Source organism: Salvelinus alpinus, chromosome 39 (assembly GCF_045679555.1).
Source record: "Salvelinus alpinus chromosome 39, SLU_Salpinus.1, whole genome shotgun sequence".
Classification (NCBI taxonomy): Eukaryota; Metazoa; Chordata; class Actinopteri; order Salmoniformes; family Salmonidae; genus Salvelinus; species Salvelinus alpinus.
Window position 1 is genome coordinate 9,359,438 of NC_092124.1, and position 21,118 is coordinate 9,380,555.

General features: G+C 41.6%; 1 protein-coding gene across 1 annotated transcript; it reads left to right on the plus strand.

Annotated features, from left to right (window-relative positions):
* The first annotated feature begins 4,046 nt into the window (after positions 1-4,046).
* Positions 4,047-21,118, plus strand: LOC139566821 (uncharacterized). The gene is made up of 7 exons (XM_071388137.1): positions 4,047-4,661; positions 5,237-5,367; positions 5,566-5,739; positions 7,559-7,711; positions 8,037-8,145; positions 11,485-11,606; positions 18,033-21,118. Exons 1-7 carry the CDS (start codon positions 4,379-4,381, stop codon positions 19,092-19,094), a joined length of 2,034 nt encoding a protein of 677 aa, XP_071244238.1. The 5' UTR covers positions 4,047-4,378; the 3' UTR covers positions 19,095-21,118.

Sequence of the window (21,118 nt, forward strand, 5' to 3'; positions counted from 1 at the left end):
CAAGGATCTGGAAAGATTATGTATGGGATGGTCTAAGATCCCTCCCAATGTGTTCTCCAGTCTCATAAAACGTTTTAGAAAAAGGCCCAGTGTCATTGTCCTTGCAAGGTGAGGGTGCTGGAGTATTGAAAACAGGGGTGCCAATAATTTTGGCACCAATCTTTTTTAGTATTTTTTATTCTCTGACCAGTTGTGTTAATATAAAATTATATAATTTGCCAATATTTTAAAAGATCTTTATTTGTATTTGTTTTTAAACATGTATAAAAACACAATTCCACTTTGACATTATGGGGTATTGTGTGTAAATCAGTGACACAATCTCAATGGTTCGCAAAGAAGGGCACCTATTGGTAGAGGGATTTAAAAAAAGTAGACATTGAATATTGTTTGAGCATGGTGCAGTTTTTAATTACTCTGGATGGTGTATCAATACACCCAGTCACTTTGAAGATACAGGCGCCCTTCCTAACTCAGTTGCCAGAGAGGAAGGAAACCACTCAGGGATTTCACCATGAGGCCAATGGTGATTTTAAAACAGTTACAGAGTTAAATGGCTGTGATAGGAGATAACTGAGGATGGATCAACAACATTGTAGTTACTCCACAATATTAACATAAATGACAGTGAAAATAAGTTAGCTTGTACAGAATAAAACATATTCCAAAACATGTATCCTGTTTGCAATAGGCACTCAATGAATAGTGAAAAAATATGGCAAATTAATGTACTTTTTGTCCTGAATATAAAGCATTATGTTTGGGGCAAATCCAACACATCACTGAGTACCACTCTTCATATTTTCAAGCATGGTGGTGGCTGCATCATGTTATGGGTATGCTTGTCATCAGCAAGGACTAGGGAGTTTTTTAGGATAAAAATAAACAGAATAGAGCTAACCACAGGCAAAATCCTAGAGGAAAACTTGATTTAGTCTGCTTTACAACAGACACTGGGAGACAAATTCACCTTTCTGCAGGACAATTACCTAAATCACAAGGCCAACTATACACTGGAGTTGCTTACCAAGACGACATGAAATGTTCCTGAGTTTCGACTTAAATCAACTTGAAAATCTATGGCAAGACTTGACAATGGCTATCTAGCAATGATCAACAACCAACTTGACAGAGCTTGAAGAATTTAAAAAAGTATGATGAGCATGTATTGTGCAATCGAGGTGTGCAAAGTTCTTAGAGACACCCAGAAAGATTCACAGCTGTGAGGTGATTCTACCATGTATTGACTCAGGGGGTTGAATAGTTATCTAATCAAGATATATTATTGTTTATTTTCCATTTATTAAAAAAAGTTAGCATTTTTATTCCACTTTGACAGAGTATTTTGTGTAGATCTTTGACAAAAAATTATGATTGAATCCATTTTAATCCCACTTTGTAACACAAAAAAAAGTGTAAACGGTCAAGGAGTGTGAATACTTTATGAAGGCACTGTAGCTCAATATTTGAATTATTAATTGTAGTCTTTTTTGCTCAACTTAATCAAGGGTGATAATAATTATGGAGGTGACTGTACATATACAAAACATAATATAGGGCCCTCAAACTCAAGTCTGGACCTCGAAGCCAGTTCCAATGTGCTTTTTCATTGTTACCCTCTAAATCAGGGACTAATTTAGACCTGGGACACCAAGTGTGTGCAATTAATTATCAGGTAGAACAGAAAACCAGCAGGCTCCGGACCACATACGGTAAGCGTTAAAGAGCGACTGCCATTAAAAAGCAACGAATCCCTTTGAAAACGGCCTATGTGGCATCGATATGAGTCAATTAACATTATACTATTGTTAAAATGGACTACAAGGTGTAAATAGGATGATTTTGGTCATAAAGTCCGTCTCTTCTAAAATGGAGTTTGGAACATCAGTGCGTCACAACGGGTAAATGAAGGTTGGGTTTTGATTTGACAAGGTCCACTTGCCCACTAACATGGGGTGAACAGCTGCAGTGGCTGCGTTCTAACCAATAGCATAGATAAGACAGTGAGACATACATGCCCAGTAGCTCCTTAGTTAGATGTAAAATTGTGCAACTAAAACGTCAAAATGAATTAAATGTTTTTGTTGTTATCTTAGTTGGATTCATTCTGGGGTTTTTGAGAACGTGAAATAGGATTCTGCGTCTACAGTGTTTCATGGGGGACATTCATTAACCAAATGCGATATCGGTCAGGAAACACTTTTTAAAATTATTTTTATTATTTTATTAACAACAAATCAATACAGAGTGTACATGAGGGAACACAAGTATATATATATTATATACAATGGACAATTGAGCTAGGGGGTACAATATCACATTACAATTACACAAGGACCTTAAGGGACATACATACACTTATAATTCTAACAGCTTTTTTGTTAGTAGAGTATTTAATTGTCTTAAAATACAGTTCAATTTATTTTTGTAGGGTAAGAAAATTAGTTTTTTTGTTTGTAAATTTACATTTGTGTATATGAAATTTGGCCAAAAGAATAATGAAATGAATGACATTAAAATGTTTCAGCTTATTTCTATCGTATGTAAAGAATCCAAGCAGTACATCTCTCCACAATAGTGTAAAATCTTCATAAATGTGTTAAATTATAAATCTACTGATGTCTTGCCACAGTATTCTTACATGAATACAATGCCAAAAAAGATGCAACACTGTTTCTGGGTGGTCATTACAAAAGGAGCAATTTGAGTTTATGTTTTCCTTAAACTTCTTCATATAGTGGTTGGCAGGATAATATTTATGAATAATTTTAAAGGAAACTTCCTTAATTTTGTTGACAAGTAGGTATGTGTGTGGCAACATCCACACTTTTTTCCAACAGATATTTCCAATAAGGCATGACATACAACATCCTGCTGAAACAAGGTTCGTATCGCTCTGTTGTTGAATGGACCAAAAGAGAAACAAATCTTTCCTACTAATGAGTCAACAGGGTCAATAGAAGGTAGGCTCTGAGGGTCAGGTCTTGACACGTTCCTGAATAACAGAGCAACACCTGAGGGAATGGCATCTAAAACAATTGCAAAATCTTTAGGTGTTACAGGGACCTTGTAAAGTGATAAGAATTCCTTATAACTGAGTAAAAGACCCTCTGCATTTACCAGTTGGCTCACCAATAGGATATTATTTCGGAACCAATATTCTAAAAACAAATAAGTATTTTTATACAATATATCCCGACTATTCCATATATAATATCTGTGGAGAAAAAATGTGTTTATAAATTAAGGACCATGACAAGAAAACCTGCCGATGAAAAGCAGAAAGTTTCACTGGAACTTTGTCAATATTATAATTGCAAAACAACATGAAGTTAAGGCCACCAAAAGTAGAGAAGACATGATGAGGAATAAAATTCCAGATAGAAGTGGGTCTTCTTAGGAATTGTTTTATCCAATTGATCTTAAAAGTATTATTTAAGGTAGTAAAGTCCAGAAAATTGTGTTCATTACAACAGTTTTCCTAATGTAATGGGTACAGGTTCTCCACAGAAAGTTGAAAAGCATCTGGTCTATCTCCTTGCTTATTTTACTGTCAAGATATAAAGATAGAGCACCATATGTTAGTCTAGAGATACAAAAACAAAAAACACAAGCCATTTTGTCAAAATGGAATCTTTTGTGCAAGAAATCATTAAATTAGTTTCTTTAACTTTTGGGAAAACTGGATAAGGTAAAAGGTAGTCGCTTTTTACCTTAGCATGGTTTGGTCACTTTCATAGCAATATATTAAATTATAATCACGAAAAAATTACTTAATTAACTGCCAATCGTATCCACTTATTGTTGCATTTTTTATCCAAAAGATTCGAGTTATTAATTTGTAAACTTGGAAAAGAGAGAACAAGTCCAAGTAAAGGAAGTGGAATTGCTACCTGGGTAGGTATTTTAAAATCATAATTTAACAATTCCAAATGTTGTGTATATTTTGTGGTAACTTGTAGAGATAGAAGCAGTCAACTAAACAGAACTCGGACAGATTAATATTTACCTTACTGAGGTGATTCTATTCTTTTCTACTCTATTTTTTGCTGACACGCTGCTCTTTCTAAACAAGTCTGCTCTCAGCTTGGAAGATACTGATCATATGAGATTTGATGCGTAACGTAAAAACAGTTTATTATTCAAACCACACCCTTTAAGCTATGACGCCACCCAATAAGATCATTTCTCTTCAGTTTAAACGGAAGTGAACAGTGACTAAGAATAATTTCCACGTTAGCGTTTTTATTAACACAGTGGAACTCATGACGTTTAAATGAACAGCATCACATACTTTTCCCGGGTAGTGTTTAATTCTCGTTGGAGACAGGACTTGGTTGATCGATGTTACCTAGGTAATGCTAGCTAGCTGCTAACAATGGCTAACTGTATGGTTTTTCACACTCAGATAGCCTCCATCATGGAGGTGCTAGCTAATGCAGCCGTTGCAGAGATCTGTAAACTCGTAGACGACGACTATGCAGTGTTTCGTTTGGAAATAACTCAAAGTCGGAAAGAAAACAGCTCATTGCGGAGGAAACTACAGCTACTCGATCTGAAAGTGGCACGGGAGCGCGCAGAAAGGACAATGCGAGAGCGTTCCCTCGCCAGTCGTCCCAGTATTGACAAGATCCTCAACCGAAACAGAGGAATGGCAAGAGGTACGTTTTGCAAAAGAACGGGCCTGGCGCCCCGTTCTCCTATGCGCATGTGTGACTAGATGTGTTAACTCAGCATTTCCCAAACTCGGTCTTCCAGACCCTAAAGGGTGCAGGTTTTGTTTCCCCCCCCTAGCACTACACATCTGATACAAATAGTCAACTAATCATCAAGCTTTGATCATTTAAATCAGCTTTGCAGTGTTGGTGAAAAAAAAAAAAAAAGTGCGTCTCTTAGGACCAAGTCTTGGAAACTCTGTGTTAACTAGAATTGGGTCTTGGTCAGTTTTTGGATAGTATGCAAGAGTTCCCCGGATTACTTAACTATCTTGCATAAAGACAAAATATCATATTCTAAACAGATATTTTATTTACTGCTTGTCCTATTATTTACTAATTAAAAACAATTTGATGCATGAAACTTAATACATTGATCTATAAATAGTATATCAAGAAGTTATGAGAAGTGTTACCTTACATCCTTGCCAATTCTAGACAGTAACAATAGCGTACAATATACCATTGAGCATTGACAGTAACTAACCTAATCCCCTCTTTTCCCCCAATCACTCTCTCAGGTGAAGGACATTTCACTGGAGGCCACAGGAGCTTTGTGAAGCCAGCGAGAGACAATACATGGCGTGATGACCAACCAATCACTGTTGATGATGGGAGTGGAACCTCAACCCAGGACATTATCGTGATAGAGGTTAGTGTAATAGTATTACATCAAAATTACAGTACATTAAATGTGGCCCATTTATTTCAGAAAGGCTCCCCTCAGCTATTCACTTGCTTACATGTACATCCTCATTTATCTGCCATTAGGGAGCTTGTGGGACTTTCCTACAACGTTGTTATCCAATTAGACTTGTGCCGGTAATAATCTCCTCTCTTCTTGTGTCAGCCTGCAGAGGTTGCAGTTCCTGGGATGAAGCAGGAGGGGTCTGAAAGAGAGGAGGCCCCACAGCACAGCAGAAACATCCAGACTGGAGTGGCTGGAGTGCCCCATGAAGCCACTGAGGACTCCACCACCGTCCCAGCACCGCCCAGGCCCAGGACCCAACGCAGCATCACGGAGGTCAGTGGAACGCCGAACACTGTCCTCAAGTCAGAGACAGACATAGACTTTAACTGTAACACACAGGCGCTTACATACAGGATCTGACCACGGATCAGACTCAGAGAGGCTGGGGCCACTGGGCTGTCCTCCTGCTCCCGGCTCAGAGTACTTTCCGGTATTTAACCAAAGCCAGAGAACGGTTCATTACCGTGGAGATGGTGACACGTTAGACACTGGTGGTGATGATCTGTCTTGTTCTTACGCTACAGAGATGGACCATGGCAACATGCCCTTGGGTTTAGAGACAGACTGATCTGGAATGGCTCAAAGGAACCAGTACAGTAGTAGTGTATACTCTGAAGGGTGCCTAGATAAGAAAGGGGAGGGTCTGATTCTAGATGAGGTGACTGTGAAAGTGGAGGGCAACGTTTCTCCCACACGGAATGCAGATGGTCACCTAAGAGACAGACACTTACATAGCAGAGACTTCTTAGATTACAGGGAAAGCTTAGAGACAAATACAAATGTCACAACCAACTTCCTTTTACGTGCGCTCAGGGATCGCGACCAAGTGTCCACGTTGATGGGGCCTTCCGATTCACACGTCCTTTTCGATCAGGTATTGAACTCAAAGGACCCAGGCTCAAGGAGGGGGAGCAACATCAGGCAATAGTAAAGAGAAACGGTTCCTCTGCATGTTCTGTAACAAAGGCTTCAGCTGCCCTCAGAAGGTGGAGACCCACTAGAGGGTCCACACAGGAGAGAAATCCTTCAGCTGCCCCCAGTGTCACATGCGCTTCTCCCACTCGTCGAGCCTGAATAGGTACCCGAGGGTCCACACATGAGAAGTCCTACAGCTGCCCCCAGTGTGAGAAGAGGTTCTCCCGCCAGGACCAGCTGAAGATGCACCTGAAGGTCCACACGGGAGAAAGGCCGTTTGCTTGTACACACTGCAGGAAGAGGTTCTCAGAGAGGAGTTACCTCAGGATACACCAGCAGAAAAACCATTCCACTCCGTAACATAGAAAGTAACCATTCCACTCAGGAATGGTTTAGAACAAGCCCTGCATTAAAATCAAAGATACATTTTCATTATTGTCAGCAAAAATATCCACAGATTTCAGTTTTGAATGTTCCTGAGTAGAATATTGCATCCAGATATTGTGTGATACAGTATATAAGGCATATACATGCGTGTGTGTGTGTATATACACAGTACCAGTCAAAATTTTGGACACCTACTCATTCAAGGGTTTTTATTTTATTTTTTACTATTTAAAATAAAGATATGTGTAGTGTGATGTTCACAAATGCCTATTTCATTACCTCCATTCAACTACTTAATTTCCCCCCCCAATACACTTTTCATGAGAAAATGAATGCAGTTTATCAAGTTCATGCTGATTTTGTTGTTGTTGTTGATGGTTTTCATATGGTGTATTTAACACTTGTTTAATAAACACAAAATGGGTCTTTTCATTCTAAGACTTTTATTGACTGCATACTCTCGAGTGCTTTATAATCGATACACACTTAAGGCCTACTAAATATCACCTACACACTAACAAATACCTAGTGTACACTTCAAAATAGTTTAAGGTTTGTCTGATGACTTTTCACTTATCATAGCTGACTCATATTTATCCACAACATCATATTTATGTCCACCATGATGGGTTTAACAACAATGAAGTCATTCTGTAACTACAGTATGGGACTCAAACATATTGGGGATGGGTAAACACTCCATGTTGAAAGTGTGTTTATTATCTGTGTGTGTGTTTATGTACCCGAGGGAGTGTATGTCTGTGTAATCTGTATCACATGTCTTTTCCAGGAGGAGGAGTGTCCACAGGTGATGCTGGTGAAGGAGGAGGGTCTGGGGAACCCTGAGGGGACCATGGTCATGGAGGACAACCAGACTACACCTCCTCCTGAACCCACAGAGGAACCAGCTGATCAGCACAGGACCACACACAGTCTCACTGAGGTTAGCCCACTGAACTACTGTCTGAATGGTATTAGGTCAGGGCCCGTATCTACATAGCCTCTCAGAGTAGGAGTTCTGATCCTCGATCAGCACTCCTACTAAGACTCTTTGTGGAAACGGGCCCAGGTCTTCATTCATTTTGTCAAAAGGGTGGGACCATGCCTGAATTATCAAACCATTTTAAAGAGTGTCAAGTAATCAAATCAACTAACATGTTTGCATAGTACTCATCGCAGTCCCTCATTGCCCAATCAGAAGATGCTCCATAGCAGGGTGCTCATATCAGATTTCTTGATCCAACATCCTCTCACTCTGTATCTTACAGTCAGTAGACATGGAGGATGGGAAGCCTGATCTGCTGCTGGTCAAAGAGGAGACAGAGGACGGACCAGAGAGCATTGATCTGCTGAGTGGACTAAAGATGGGGGAGCAAGGTAAGGGAGAAATACGTATAACCTATAGATCCTCAACAGGGTTCTACAGTGCGACCATTTTACTCACATATGCATCTAAATATTTTGTAGGGAAACCTGGAATTTTAATTTAGCACCAGTGTGCCTAGAACAATTTAAGATTCTAGCTTTAATACCTGAAATATGTTTAATTGTGCTCCTAAATTTCTTTGTGCGCCTACATTTTCCCACTTATACTTACTCCTTGTAAAAAAAAAAGTCAGCATAGAGCCCTCTTCAATAGTAATAGTGATGCGCCTGGAAATGATTCTTTCTTCACTTTCTTCATTCATAAAATGAATACAACTTATGTTGACATACAAAAACAACGAACTTCACCAGGTAATTGACAGAAAAATGTATAGGAGTTCCTCTTCAGTCAGTCAACTTCGGTACAACATACTATGGGGAGTCGCACTCTCGTGACCGGTTGAAGGATCCACAATCACGCCTGACAAGGCCAATGAAATCTGCGCCTCGCTGGAAGCCCCGTCCATCCACAGGTTATAAATGCGAGGCTCGGATTTATTCCGTCAACTATTCCACTCTTCACCTTGGTGTGAACAGGAGCAATTCACGCTACTAAAACAAACAATTGGAAAACGAGACTGTGGTAGAGCGTGCTCACCCCCCTGGACGTTGTGTGCTGAAGTTTGTATTTGGTATCGTTAGTTTCCTAATCCCAAACAGTTAATTATTCTTCAGTTTTCTGGAGCAATGAGTAAGATGGCTAAGAAAGCGACCGAGACGACGATGGCTAAGCCGGGTTCAGGGTCACGATCACGCCCCCAGTCATGCGGTTATACTATGCGAACCAGTCCGTGTGCGCATTGCCACATACTGTGTGAAAACTCCCTGGAAAGACGTGTAGCATTCTTTGCGACTTTCCTTTCCAAGAATCCGGCAACTTGGCTGGGACCGAGGTGCAGGAAGCGGAGAGGGGCTTGAGGCTGTTGTCGGAAAAGGTGGAACTAGCCTCCCAGCAGGGAGGTGGTGAGCCGGTGGGTTCGGTGACATACAGGGCCCATGTTCGGACGACGCCATGGTGTCCCTGGACAGCTCCGGGGGTTTCCTCGGGTGATGAAGAGGACTTAGTTCGGGGACAGCCACCTCCTCACGCTATGAAAGTAGCATCATTTTTTGGTACTCCATGAGGGGCCAGGGGCTGAGTGTGTTGACCTATATGGACGATTGGCTGATAGCAGTCAAAGGAACAAGCAGTGTTACACACATCGAGGCTAATGCCCTATGTTCATTCTCTAGGTTTTATTGTAAACCAGAAAAAGAGCTGTCTAAGCACATTCCATTCCTGGGTCTCGAGTTAGACTCATCCTTAAATTGCACTTTTCTATCCCCGGAGAGGTTGTCGGGTTTCCAGCTCTGCTTGGCCCAATTTCGTTTTTCACCAGTTCCTGTACGTTTTCACCAGTTCCTGCGTCTACTGGGGATGGTGCTTCTGTGGATGGTGGTCATTCCCCTGAGGCTGTTCCAGTGCTGGGTGCTAGCAACACGCTTGGATACATCTCGCCACCTAAACAGGTCAATTCAGGTGTCCCCGACATGCCTTCAGGCACTGGCCCAGTGGAGGGATCCCCGGTTACTATCGCAAGGGGTTCTCATGGGCCAGGTGTTGTCCCGCAAGGTGATCATGACAGACGGGGCGCGGTGTGCGAGGGTTACTGAATTCGAGGAGTATGGTCGGTGTCACAGAGAGCCCGGCATATCAATTACCTGGAACTTCTGATTGTCAGACATGTGCGGGCAGTGGTGTAAAAAGTACTACATTGTCGTACTTGAGGAAAAGTAAAGATACCTTCATAGAAAATTACTCAAGTAAAAAAGTCACCCAGTAAAATACTACTTGAGTAAAAGTTTAAAAGTATTTGCTTTTAAATATACTTAAGTATCAAAAGTATAAACCATTTCAGATTTCTTATTAAGCAAACCAGACGGCAGAATTGTATTTTTTATTTTAATTGACGATAGCCAGGGGCACACTCCAACACTCAGACATGATTTACCAACTAAGTATTTGTGTTTAGTGAGTCCGCCAGATCAGACTCAGTAGGGATGACAAGGGATGTTCTCTTGATAAGTGTGTGAATTTTACAAATTTCCTGTACTTTTGGGTGTCAAGGAAAATGTATGGAGTAAAAAGTACATTCTTTTCTTTTGGAATGTAGTAAAGTAAAAGTAGGCACAAATATTAATAGTAAAGTAAAGTACAGATACCCCCAAAAACTACTTAAGCAGTACTTTCAAGTATTTGTACTTAAGTACTTTACACCACTGTGTGCTGGTCATATCTAACGATGGTGGCTCAGTTGGTAGAGCATGGTGCTTGCAATGCCAGGGTTGTTGGTTCGGTTCCCACGGGGGACCAGTACGAAAACGGTACACAAATGTGCGCTCTCACTCTTGTAAGTCACGCTGGATAAGAGCGTGTGCTAAATGACTTAAATGTAAATATAATACATCAACAGGCATGGCCGGACCCTCCTCACCTTGGCTCGCTCCCTGTTGTGGTGGAGCAGTGCACATTTGCTCTCACATCAGGTGATGCATGTTCCTGGTTACCACAACTCGGGTGGATCTGCTATCCAGGGGGGCCCCTCTTCATCAAGAGTGGAGACTACACCCCTGGGTGGTTGCCCAGATATGGGAGAGGTTCGGCAATGCCGACATAGATCTTTACGCATTGCAAGAAAATGCTCATTGTCGTCTTTTTATCTGCATGAGGGACCCAAGTGCCCTGTTGGGAAAGACACTCTGGCGCACCAGTGGCCTTTTGACCTTCCTTTATGCATTTCCGCCAGTGGTTCTGATTCAGTCCACGTTGGAGAGGGTGCGCTGGGAGGGCTTATCATTGATTCTTGTGGCTCTCCATTGGCCCAGGCAGCCTTGGTTCAGGCAGATCATTCGCCCTTTAGGCGAGGACCCTGACAACTCACGTTGCGCAGAGTCCTGTTGTCCCAGACGTACGGGCAGGTTTGGCACGGGAGACCAGAGATTTGGTCTGGGGGTGGCCAAGTGACTTGCGCTTTCGAACAAGTAAAACATCTGTACTACTTGTGGCTAAAAAAGTTTGTCAAACCCTGAGAGAGATATTCAATTGAAGGAATGAATCCTGTGGAAGGCGAGGTGTACAGCGATTTCATTGGCCTTGTCGGGCGTGATTGTAGGTCTTTCAATCGAAGTGGCGAGTGTGCGACTCCCCATAGTATGTTGTACCTTGTTTCCCTCCTTCAGGGAACAGTAGTTATAGTCATAAAATGTAACGTTGTCTGCCATGTTTGGAAAGTATTTTGTAACCTCTTGCAGGTGGTTGGCTGGAGGCTAACAGAGGAGACTGGGCGGACATCTTGGATTCCCAGACCGGTGCAGCCAAGGGCCCAGGGGACAACATCACTGAGCAGGCCAGGACTAGAGATGACATAGTGGAGGTCAGTGGATGGGACAGTGTCCTCAACTCTGGGCTGGGGAACAACACTGTTAATAACAACCAGAAACAGACAGTGGAACACAAAACGACAACTGAACTGAGACCAGGACTGGCTGAGACCAGGGCAAGGCGTAGAATTGGTCTGCGGGGACTGGGAGGTGTCCGTATGCGGCTGAAGAGAACAGACACAGACTTGGCTAGCGATGCTCCATCCTGCTCCTATAGTTGTAATTCAGAGAGACTGATGGCGCCTCAGGTTAACCCTCTAACAGGTGCTGCCTTCAGCCTGCCTTCTATAGGATCTATCAACTGGAACATGGACCCTGCGACAACACAGACACTTCCTGGCCTTCATCCTCCTCACACTCTCCTTATGTTAAACCAGACCTCAGAACACGCCCGTGCCTCAACACTAAATGGCTACACAAGCCCATTGACACATGACCGTAGTAGAGACGGAATCAGTAAAGGTGGCAGCGCCAAAGAGAAGCGCTTTCCGTGTTCGTTCTGTGGGATAGCCTTCAGTTTCCCCAAACAGGTGGAGATCCACCAGAGGATGCACACGGGGGAGAAAGCGTTCAGCTGCCACCTGTGCCCGGCCAGTTTCTCCCGATTGTCCAACCTGAAGGGTCCACACAGGAGGGTCCTGTGTGGCACCAGAGGGTCCACACAGGGGAGAAACCCTACAGCTGCCCCCAGTGTGCGAAGAGGTTCTCCCACCACCACAATATGAAGGTGCACCTGAAGGTCCATACGGGAGAGGCAGTGTCCCTGTATGCACTGCAGGAGTAGCCTAGTCGTGTCTAATAATTGAGAGAAATCGTATCACTTGAAATGTACGTAGGGGATGTCTTGGAACTGTTATTTAGATTAAATATTATAGTTATCATGTGAAGTGTCTTGAGGTAAGAGAGTAATTAACCACATACCCCTCATTAATCCTTTGTTAACTTGTCATTTGAAACAGGCTAGCTGTTCCCGTAAACTTCCAGGCATTGAGCCAACAACTATCCATTTAAAAAGCTTGTCTCTGCAAAAAGATTAAAACTAATGTACATATCTTTTGCGGAGGTGGCTAAATTAATATAGAGGAAAAACTGAATTCCCCTTTAAAAAAACAGCGCCCTCCCACAATGGCACCACGTTCAGGAAGTATCATTTGTTGGTGGGGAATAAAACGGTGTAAAGCTAAATTATTCCACTCTAAGGTTCCACCCTGTTAGGATTATGCACCTAACAGTTGTTAAATGTTGTTTGAAAAAATAGCAAATAAATGACTAATGTCAATATTTATTCATCTTTGAATAATATATTTTATGCATATTTAGATACATTTGTTGCTAATAACATTACAATTATTAATTAGTTACATAGCTTACATAATGTAAGTAATGAAATGTGCATATATAATTGTAATTAGTATGTAATTGGCTAGCAACAATAAATCTGTTCATGTTTTACAAACTCAGGTTGACAATGTTTTTAAAAAGTACATTTTTGATTTTATCAAATAAATAGAAAGTAAACTAATCCACAATATTCATTATTATTATAGGTGTAATGTTTTTCAACCATTTCATTTATTGAACAAAAAATATAAAACGCAACATGTGAAGTGTTTGTCTCATGTTTCATCAGCTGAAATAAAAGATCCCAGAAATGTTCCATACACACAAAAAGAGTATTTTGCAAAAATGTTGTGCACAAATTTGTTTACATTCCAGTTAGTGAGCATTTCTCCTTTTGTCAAGGTAATCAGCATGATCATTACACAGTTGCACCTTGTGCTGGGGACAATAAAAGGCCACTCTGAAATGTGCAGTTTTGTCACTCAACACAATGTCACAGATGTCTCAAGTTTTGAGGGAGTGTGCAATTGGCATGCTGACTGCAGGAATGTCCACAAGAGCTGTTGCCAGATCATTTAATGTTAATTTCTCTACCATAAGCCGCCTCCAATGTTGTTTTTGAGAATTTGGAAGTATGTCCAACCGGCCTCGTTTATGGCGTCGTGTGGGCGAGAGGTTTGCTGATGTCAATGTTTTGAACAGAGTGCCCCATGATGGCGGTGGGGTTATGGTATGGGCGGGCATAAGCTACGGACAACGAACACAATGGCATTTTATCGATGGCAATTTGAATGCACAGATATACCGTGATGAGATCCTGTCGGGCCGATTGTGGTCCATTCATCTATCGCCTTTACGTCATGTTTCAGCATAATAATGCAAGGCCCCCACATCGCAAGGATCTGAACACAATTCTTGGAACCTGAAAATGCCCAGTTCTTCCATGGCCTGCATACTCACCAGACAAGTCACCCATTTGAGCATGTTTGGGATGCTCGGGATCAACATGTACAACAGCGTGTTCCAGTTCCCGCCAATATCCAGCAACTTCACACAGCCATTGAAGAGTGGGACAACATTCCACAGGCCACAATCAACAGCCTGATCAACTCTATGCGAAGGAGATGTCGCGCTGCATGAGGCAAATGGTGGTCACACCAGAAACTAACTGGTTTTCTGATCCACGCCCCTACCTTATTTTAAGGTGTCTGTGGCCAACAGATGCATATCAGTATTCCCAGTCATGTGAAATCCAGAGATTAGGGCCTAATGAAAATATTTCAATTGACTGATTTCCTTTTATATGAACTGCAACAGTAAAATCTTTGAAACAATTTTTGTTCAGTATAGACTTTAAATCATGTATTCATTATTGCTGTTTGTTCCACCCTATTGCTTTCATTTTCTATAAATGTATGTAGTTCTGTTCTTGAGCTGTTCTTGTCTATTGATGTTCTGTATTATGTTTCATGTTTTATCTTGACCCCAGGAAGAGTAGGTGCTAATAAAATACCAAATACCCTGTTATGCTTCATTCTATCCTGTTGGGTTGGTATTTTAAAATCAGAATATAACAATACAATCAAATGTTCTGCATATTTTTGTGGTAACTTGTAGTGATATAAGGGGTAAGCTAAACATTCATCCCCCTTTTAGACTTTTCCTAATTTTCTTACGAACTGGAGTTAAAATGGATTTAATTGTCATTTTTTCGTCAACAATTTAATCAAAATACTCTGTCAAAATGGAAGCTTTTTTTAAATATAAAAATTGGATAACTAAAATATACAGTATTCACCCCCTTTGTTTAGGCAAGACTAGATGAGTTCAGGAGTAAATATCTCTAAGTCGCTCTGGATAAGAGCGTCTGCTAAATGACTTAAATGTAAATGTAGACAAAACACATATGTTACAAGGAATCACTGTGTGACATAATAGGGCTGATATGATTATACCCAGACACATCTAAGATAGTCATCCTTCTGAACTGAGCTGCAGGACAGGAATGCAACCGCTCAGGGATGTTACCATGAGGCCATTGGTGATTTTAAAACTCATTGGTGAGTTTAATGGCTGAGATGGAAGAATTGAGGATGGATCAACACTGTAGGTAATGACAGAATGAAAATATTCCAAAACATGCATCCTGTAAGCAACAAAGCACTAAAGTAATACTACAAAATAAACACAGCAAAGGACATTTTGGCCTAAATGCAAAGCCTTATGTTTGGGTGAAATACAACAGAACACATCACTGAGTAACTGCCTCTTTATTTTCAAGCATGTTGGTGGCTGCATTATGGGTATGCTTGACATTGGCAAATACTGGGATTTTTCAGGATGGAAAGAAACAGGATGTAGCTAAGTACAGGAAAAATCCCAGAGGAAAACCTGCTTCAGTGTGCTTTACACCAGACACTCAGAGGAATTCACCTTTCAGCAGGACAATAACCTACAACACAAAGCCAAATCTACATTGAAATTGCTTACCAAGAAGACAGTGAACGTTCCGAGTGGCCAAGTTACATTTTTGACCTATCTGAAAATCTAGGGCAAGACTTAAAATTGCTGTCTAGCCATGATCCCCAACACCTTGACAGAGGTTGAAGAATTTAAAAGAATATTGGGCAAATATTGCACAATAGCCTACAGGTGTGCAAAGCTCTCAAGAGACTTACCCAAGAAGATTCAACGCTGTAATCACTACCAAAGTATTTACTCAGGGGATGAATTCTTATGTAATCAAGGTATAGTAGTGTTTTAGTTGTCATAACTTTTCAAACAATGTTAGAATTTTTGTTCCACTTTGACAGAGTATTTTCAATAAATTGTTGACAAATTACAATTAAATCCATTTAAATTCCATGTTGTAACACTAAAATGGGGAAGTTTAAGGTGGGTAAAGACTTATGCAAGGCACTGTATTGTAATAATTATCATAAGAAGGACCGAAGCGAGAACAAGGACAGTTGAATATTTACCTTACTGAGGTGATGTCGATGGAATAAAGTCATTCTATTATTGTCACGCTATCACACTGTTCATTCTAAACTAGTCTGCTGTCATCTTGAAAGATACTGATCATAGGAGATTTGATGTAATATAAGAAGCTGTACCGTAATTCAAAGAACAATACACATAAATACTTCATTTAACCACATCCTTTGAGCAAAAACGCCAACCAATAAGATCCTTTCTCTTCAGTTTATACGGAAGTGAACAGGAACCAATAACAATTTCCACGTTAGCGTTTTTGTTGTTATTTAGACGTTAACACCATGGAACTCAAAATATGACTCATTTAACTGCACAGCATCACATTATTTCCCCAGGCAGTGTTTACATTATACATCTTAGAGTAGTAAGCAGAATAAGTGCACTCTATATGTGTCTAGGTCATTAGGCTAAGGGAAGCCATTACCTAGTCCAGTGAGGTACATTAGACGTGCATTAGGAGCATAGGTTTGTATTGCTTAAGCACCATTAGACATGCACCTGCATTGGGAGTGTGCATGTCTGTTTATTTTTGTACCATCGCTATGGCCTAATGTTTACCGTTGCTATGGTTACGTGATTTATATAAAAAGCACGAATGGATTACATATGATCATAGATATACACTACATGGCCAAAGCTATGTGGACACCTGCTTGTTGAACATCTCATTCCAAAATCATGGGCATTAATATGGAGTTGGTCCCCCCTTTTCTGCTATAAGAGCCTCCACTCTTCTGGGAAGGCTTTCCATTAGATGTTGGAACATTGGCTGAATGGAAGCAAGTCCCCGCAGCACAAGAGCATTAGTGAGGTCGAGTACTGATGTTGGGCGATTAGGCCTGGCTCGCAGCTTGGCGTTCTAGTTCATCTCAAAGGTGTAAGATGGGGTTGAGGTCAGGGCTCTGTGCATGCCAGTCAAGTTCTTCCACACCGATCTCGACAAACCATTTCTGTATGGACCACGCTTTGTGCACAGGTGCATTTTCATGCTGAATCAGGAAAGGGCCTTCCCCAAACTGTTGCCACAAAGTTGGAAGTGTAGAATAATCTAGAATGTCACATTGTATGCTGTAGCATTAAGATTTCCCTTCACCGGAACTAAGAGGCCTAGCCCGAACCATGATAAACAGCCCCGGACCATTATTACTCCTCCACCAAACTTTACAGTTGGCACTATGCATTCGGGCAGGTAGCGTTCTGCTGGCATCCGCCAAACCCAGATTCGTCCATTGGACTGCAAGATGGTGAAGCGTGATTCATCACTCCAGAGAACGCGTTTCCACTGCTCCAGAGTCCAATGGTGGTGAGCTTTACACCACTCCAGCCGCCGCTTGGCATTGCGCATTGTGATCTTAGGCTTGTGTGCGGCTACTCAGCCATGGAAACCCATTTCATGAAGCTTCCGACAAACAGTTATTGTGCCGACGCTGCTTCCAGAGGCAGTTTGGAACTTGGTAGTGAGTGTTGCAACCGAGGACAGACAATTATTACGCGCTACAGCACTCGGCGGTCCAGTTCTGTGAGCTTGTGTGGCCTACCACTTTGCGGCTGAGCCGTTGTTGCTCCTTACGAACTGACTTGTTGGAAAGGTGGTATCCTATGACGGTGCCACTTTGAAAGTCACTGAGCTCTTCAGTACGGGCCATTCTACTGCCAATGTTTTCCTATAGAGATTGCATGGCTGTGTGCTTGATTGTATACACCTGTCAATAACGGGTGTGGCTGAAATAGCCAAATCACTAATTTGAAGAGGTGTTCACATACTTTTGACCATGTAGTGTAATTTGGCAACATAGGCCTACAAACATTATTTATAATGGATAGCAAAAACACAATCACAAGAATGGTTTCAGATCAAACTCTATGTTAGGGCGAAAGGGAGCAAGGACTTTAAATTAAAGATCCAGGCATCCTCTCATTTTAACAATAAATTGTCAAGGTCACCCCCTTTCCTAGGGAGGGTGACATGTTCGATGCCGATATAGCAAACGGACGAAAGTATAGCTTGTGAGACTTCCCTACGACATTGTTATCCAATTAGTCTCATGTGCCGGTAATGACCTCCTCTCTTCTTATGTCAGTCTGCAGATGCAGAGGCTGCAAATCCTGGGGTCAAGCTGGAGAGGACTGGAGGAGAGGTGGACCAACGACACAGCAGAGACATCCAGACTGGAGCGCCCCATGTAGCCACAGAGGTCCCCACCACCTCCGCCCCAGCGCCGCCCAGTACCCGACGTAGCATCACAGAGTTCAGTGGAACGCCGGACGCATTCCTCAAGTCAGAGACCAACACAGAGACTGTAACACACAGGCTCTTACACCCAGGATCTGACCACGGATCAGACCCAGAGAGACTAGGGCCACTGGGTTGTCCTCCTGGCTCAGAGTATTTACCGGTATTTCACCAGAGCCAGAGGACGGTTCATTCCCGTGGAGATGGTGAGGCGTTAGACACTGGTGTTGATGATCTACCTTGTTCTTACACTACAGAGATGGACCCTGTCAACATGCCCTTGGGTTTAGAGACACAGACTGATCTGTTTAGAGGGGACTGGAACCGGTACAGTAGTAGTGTATACTCTGAAGGGTGCCTAGATAAGAAAGGGGAGGTTATAGTCGTAGACGAAGTGACTGTGAAAATGGAGGGCGACGTTCCTCTGACACTGAATGCAGGCAAGACTCACTTAGGACTTGGACACTCACAAGGTAGAGATGTCTTAGATTACAGGGAAAGCTTAGAGACTAATCCAAATGTTGCGACCCACTCTCCTTTACACATTCTCAGGGATCGCGACAGAGTGTCCACGTCGATGGGGACTTCCGATTCACACGGCCACGTCCTTTTCTATCAAGTATTGAACTCAAAGGAACAAAGTGCCCAGGCTCAGGGAGGGGGAGCAACATCAGGCAATAGTAAAGAGAAACGGTTCATCTGCATGTCCTGTAACAAAGGCTTCAGCTGCCTCCAGAACGTAAAGACCCACCAGAGGGTCCACACAGGGGTGAAACCCTTCAGCTGTACCCAGTGTCATATGCGCTTCTCCCACTCGTACAGCCTGAAGAGGCACCAGAGGGTCCACACGGGGGAGAACTCTACAGCTGCCCGTAGAGTGAGAAGAGGTTCTCCCAACAGAATCCGCTGAAGATGCACCTGAAGGTCCACACGAGAGAAAGGTTGTTGGCCTGTACGCACTGTGCGAAGAGATTCTCAGAGAAGAGTTACCTCAGGATACACCAGCTTAAAAACCATTCACTCTATAACATAGAAAGTAACCATTCCACAAGATAGCTTCTCACCTTTAGATCAGAAAAGATCCACAGATCCATTTGGAATAACAGGAGTAACATATTTCAGTGTTGAATATTCCTGGGTAGAATATTGCATCCAGACATTGTGTGATATATAAGGTGTGTATATATAAGCCTAAAAACTCTGTTACATAGTGTTTGTACTGTGTAGGCTATATGATTGTCACAAATGCCTATTTCATTACTTCCATTCAACTACACTTTTAATGAGAAATGAATGCAGTTCATCAAGTTCATGCAGAGTTTTTGTTGAGACGTGTACAATGTCGTCAAAGTGTTCTCACCCCTTCACTTTTTCCACATTTGTTGTTAGACTGAATTTAAAATGGATTAAATTGAGATTGTGTCACTGGCCTACACACAATACTCCATAATGTCAAAGTGGAATTAAGTTTTTAGACATTTTTACAAATTAATTAAAAATGAAAAGCTGAAATAGGTATTCAACCCCTTTCTTATGGCAAGCCTAAATACATTCAGAGTAAAACTTTGCTTAACAAGTCATGTAAGTTGCATGCTCACTCTGTGCGCAATAATAGTGTTTAACATGGTTTTTGAATGACTATCTCTTCTCTGTACCCAGTACAATTATCTGTAAGGTCGCTCAGTTGAGCAGTGAACTTCAAACACAGATTCAACCACAAGAACCTGGGAGGTTTTCCAATGCCTCGCAAAGAAGGGCGCCTATTGGTAGATAGGTAAAAAAAGATTGAATATCGCTTTGAGCATGGTGAAGTTACTAATTACAGTTTGGATGGTGTATCAATACACCCAGGTACTGCAAAGATACATGCGTCCTTCCTAGCTCAGTTGCCGGAGAGGAAGGAAACCGCTCAGGGATTTCACCATGAGGCCAATGGTGACTTTAATACAGTTACAGTTTAATGGCTGTGATAGGAGAATTGAGGATGGATCAACAACATTGTAGTTACTCCACAAAACTAACCCAAATGACAGAGTAAAAAGAAGAAAGCCTGTACAGAATACAACATATTCCAAAACATACATCCTGTTTGCAATAAGGGACTAAATTAAAACTGCAAAAAAAAATGGATTTTTTTCCTCAATACAAAGCGTTATGTTTGGGGCAAATCCAACAACACATCACTGAGTACCTACCACTCTTCATATTTTCAATGTTCTTATCCCTTGCTTGCTAGCTAGCCTACTACGGCTAACTTAGTCACATCAAACAATGCAGGCAGAATAACAACAAAAGTAGCTTCATTTACATAAGCTGTCTTTTAGTGACATTTATTTGGATACATCCATAACAATGAGCTAAATGATGTGCGATTTCACCTGGCATAGAAAATGTGCTCTCTCATCAGGACACTTGTTCAGAGGAGCTAGCTAACAACAGAGCTAACATAATCACTTCAAACTGAAGTTGGAAAGACTGAAAACTAGCTGCACTTCGTTTCGTTTTACCTGTTTTCTATTGACATTTCTTTGTACAGTGGAGATCAAGTTTATAAGTTGTCTTGCTGGGCTGATGAGACAGTGGATTGCACAGTGAGATGGAACAGAGCAGATAGGCATTTCAACGTCATAGTTTTAGCCGGTGGTAACTAAAACCTGGAATGCAGTTTTAAACAATCAGCTTCCAGGATTAGTCCCACCCATTGTTTAATGATCAACAACCAACTTGACAGAGCTTGAAGACATTTTAAAAGAATAATATGGAAGTATTGTACAGTCCAGGTGTGTAAAGCTCTGAGAGACTTACTCAGAAAGACTCAGCTGTAATTGCTGCCAAAGGTTATTTTAACATGTATTGACTCAGGGATGTGAATATTTATGTAAATTACATATTTCTGTATTTAAGTTTCAATAAATGTGCTAAAATTTCTAAAAA

What these genes read in the sequence shown, in the direction of transcription:
- LOC139566821 (XM_071388137.1), top strand. Translation starts at nt 4,379, where the DNA reads ATGGCTAACTGTATGGTTTTTCACACTCAGATAGCCTCCATCATGGAG. An exon ending in ACTAAAGATGGGGGAGCAAG is followed by an intron (nt 8,146 to 11,484) that starts GTAAGGGAGAAA and finishes AACCTCTTGCAG; the next exon opens with GTGGTTGGCTGGAGGCTAAC. An exon ending in CTAGAGATGACATAGTGGAG is followed by an intron (nt 11,607 to 18,032) that starts GTCAGTGGATGG and finishes TTCTTATGTCAG; the next exon opens with TCTGCAGATGCAGAGGCTGC.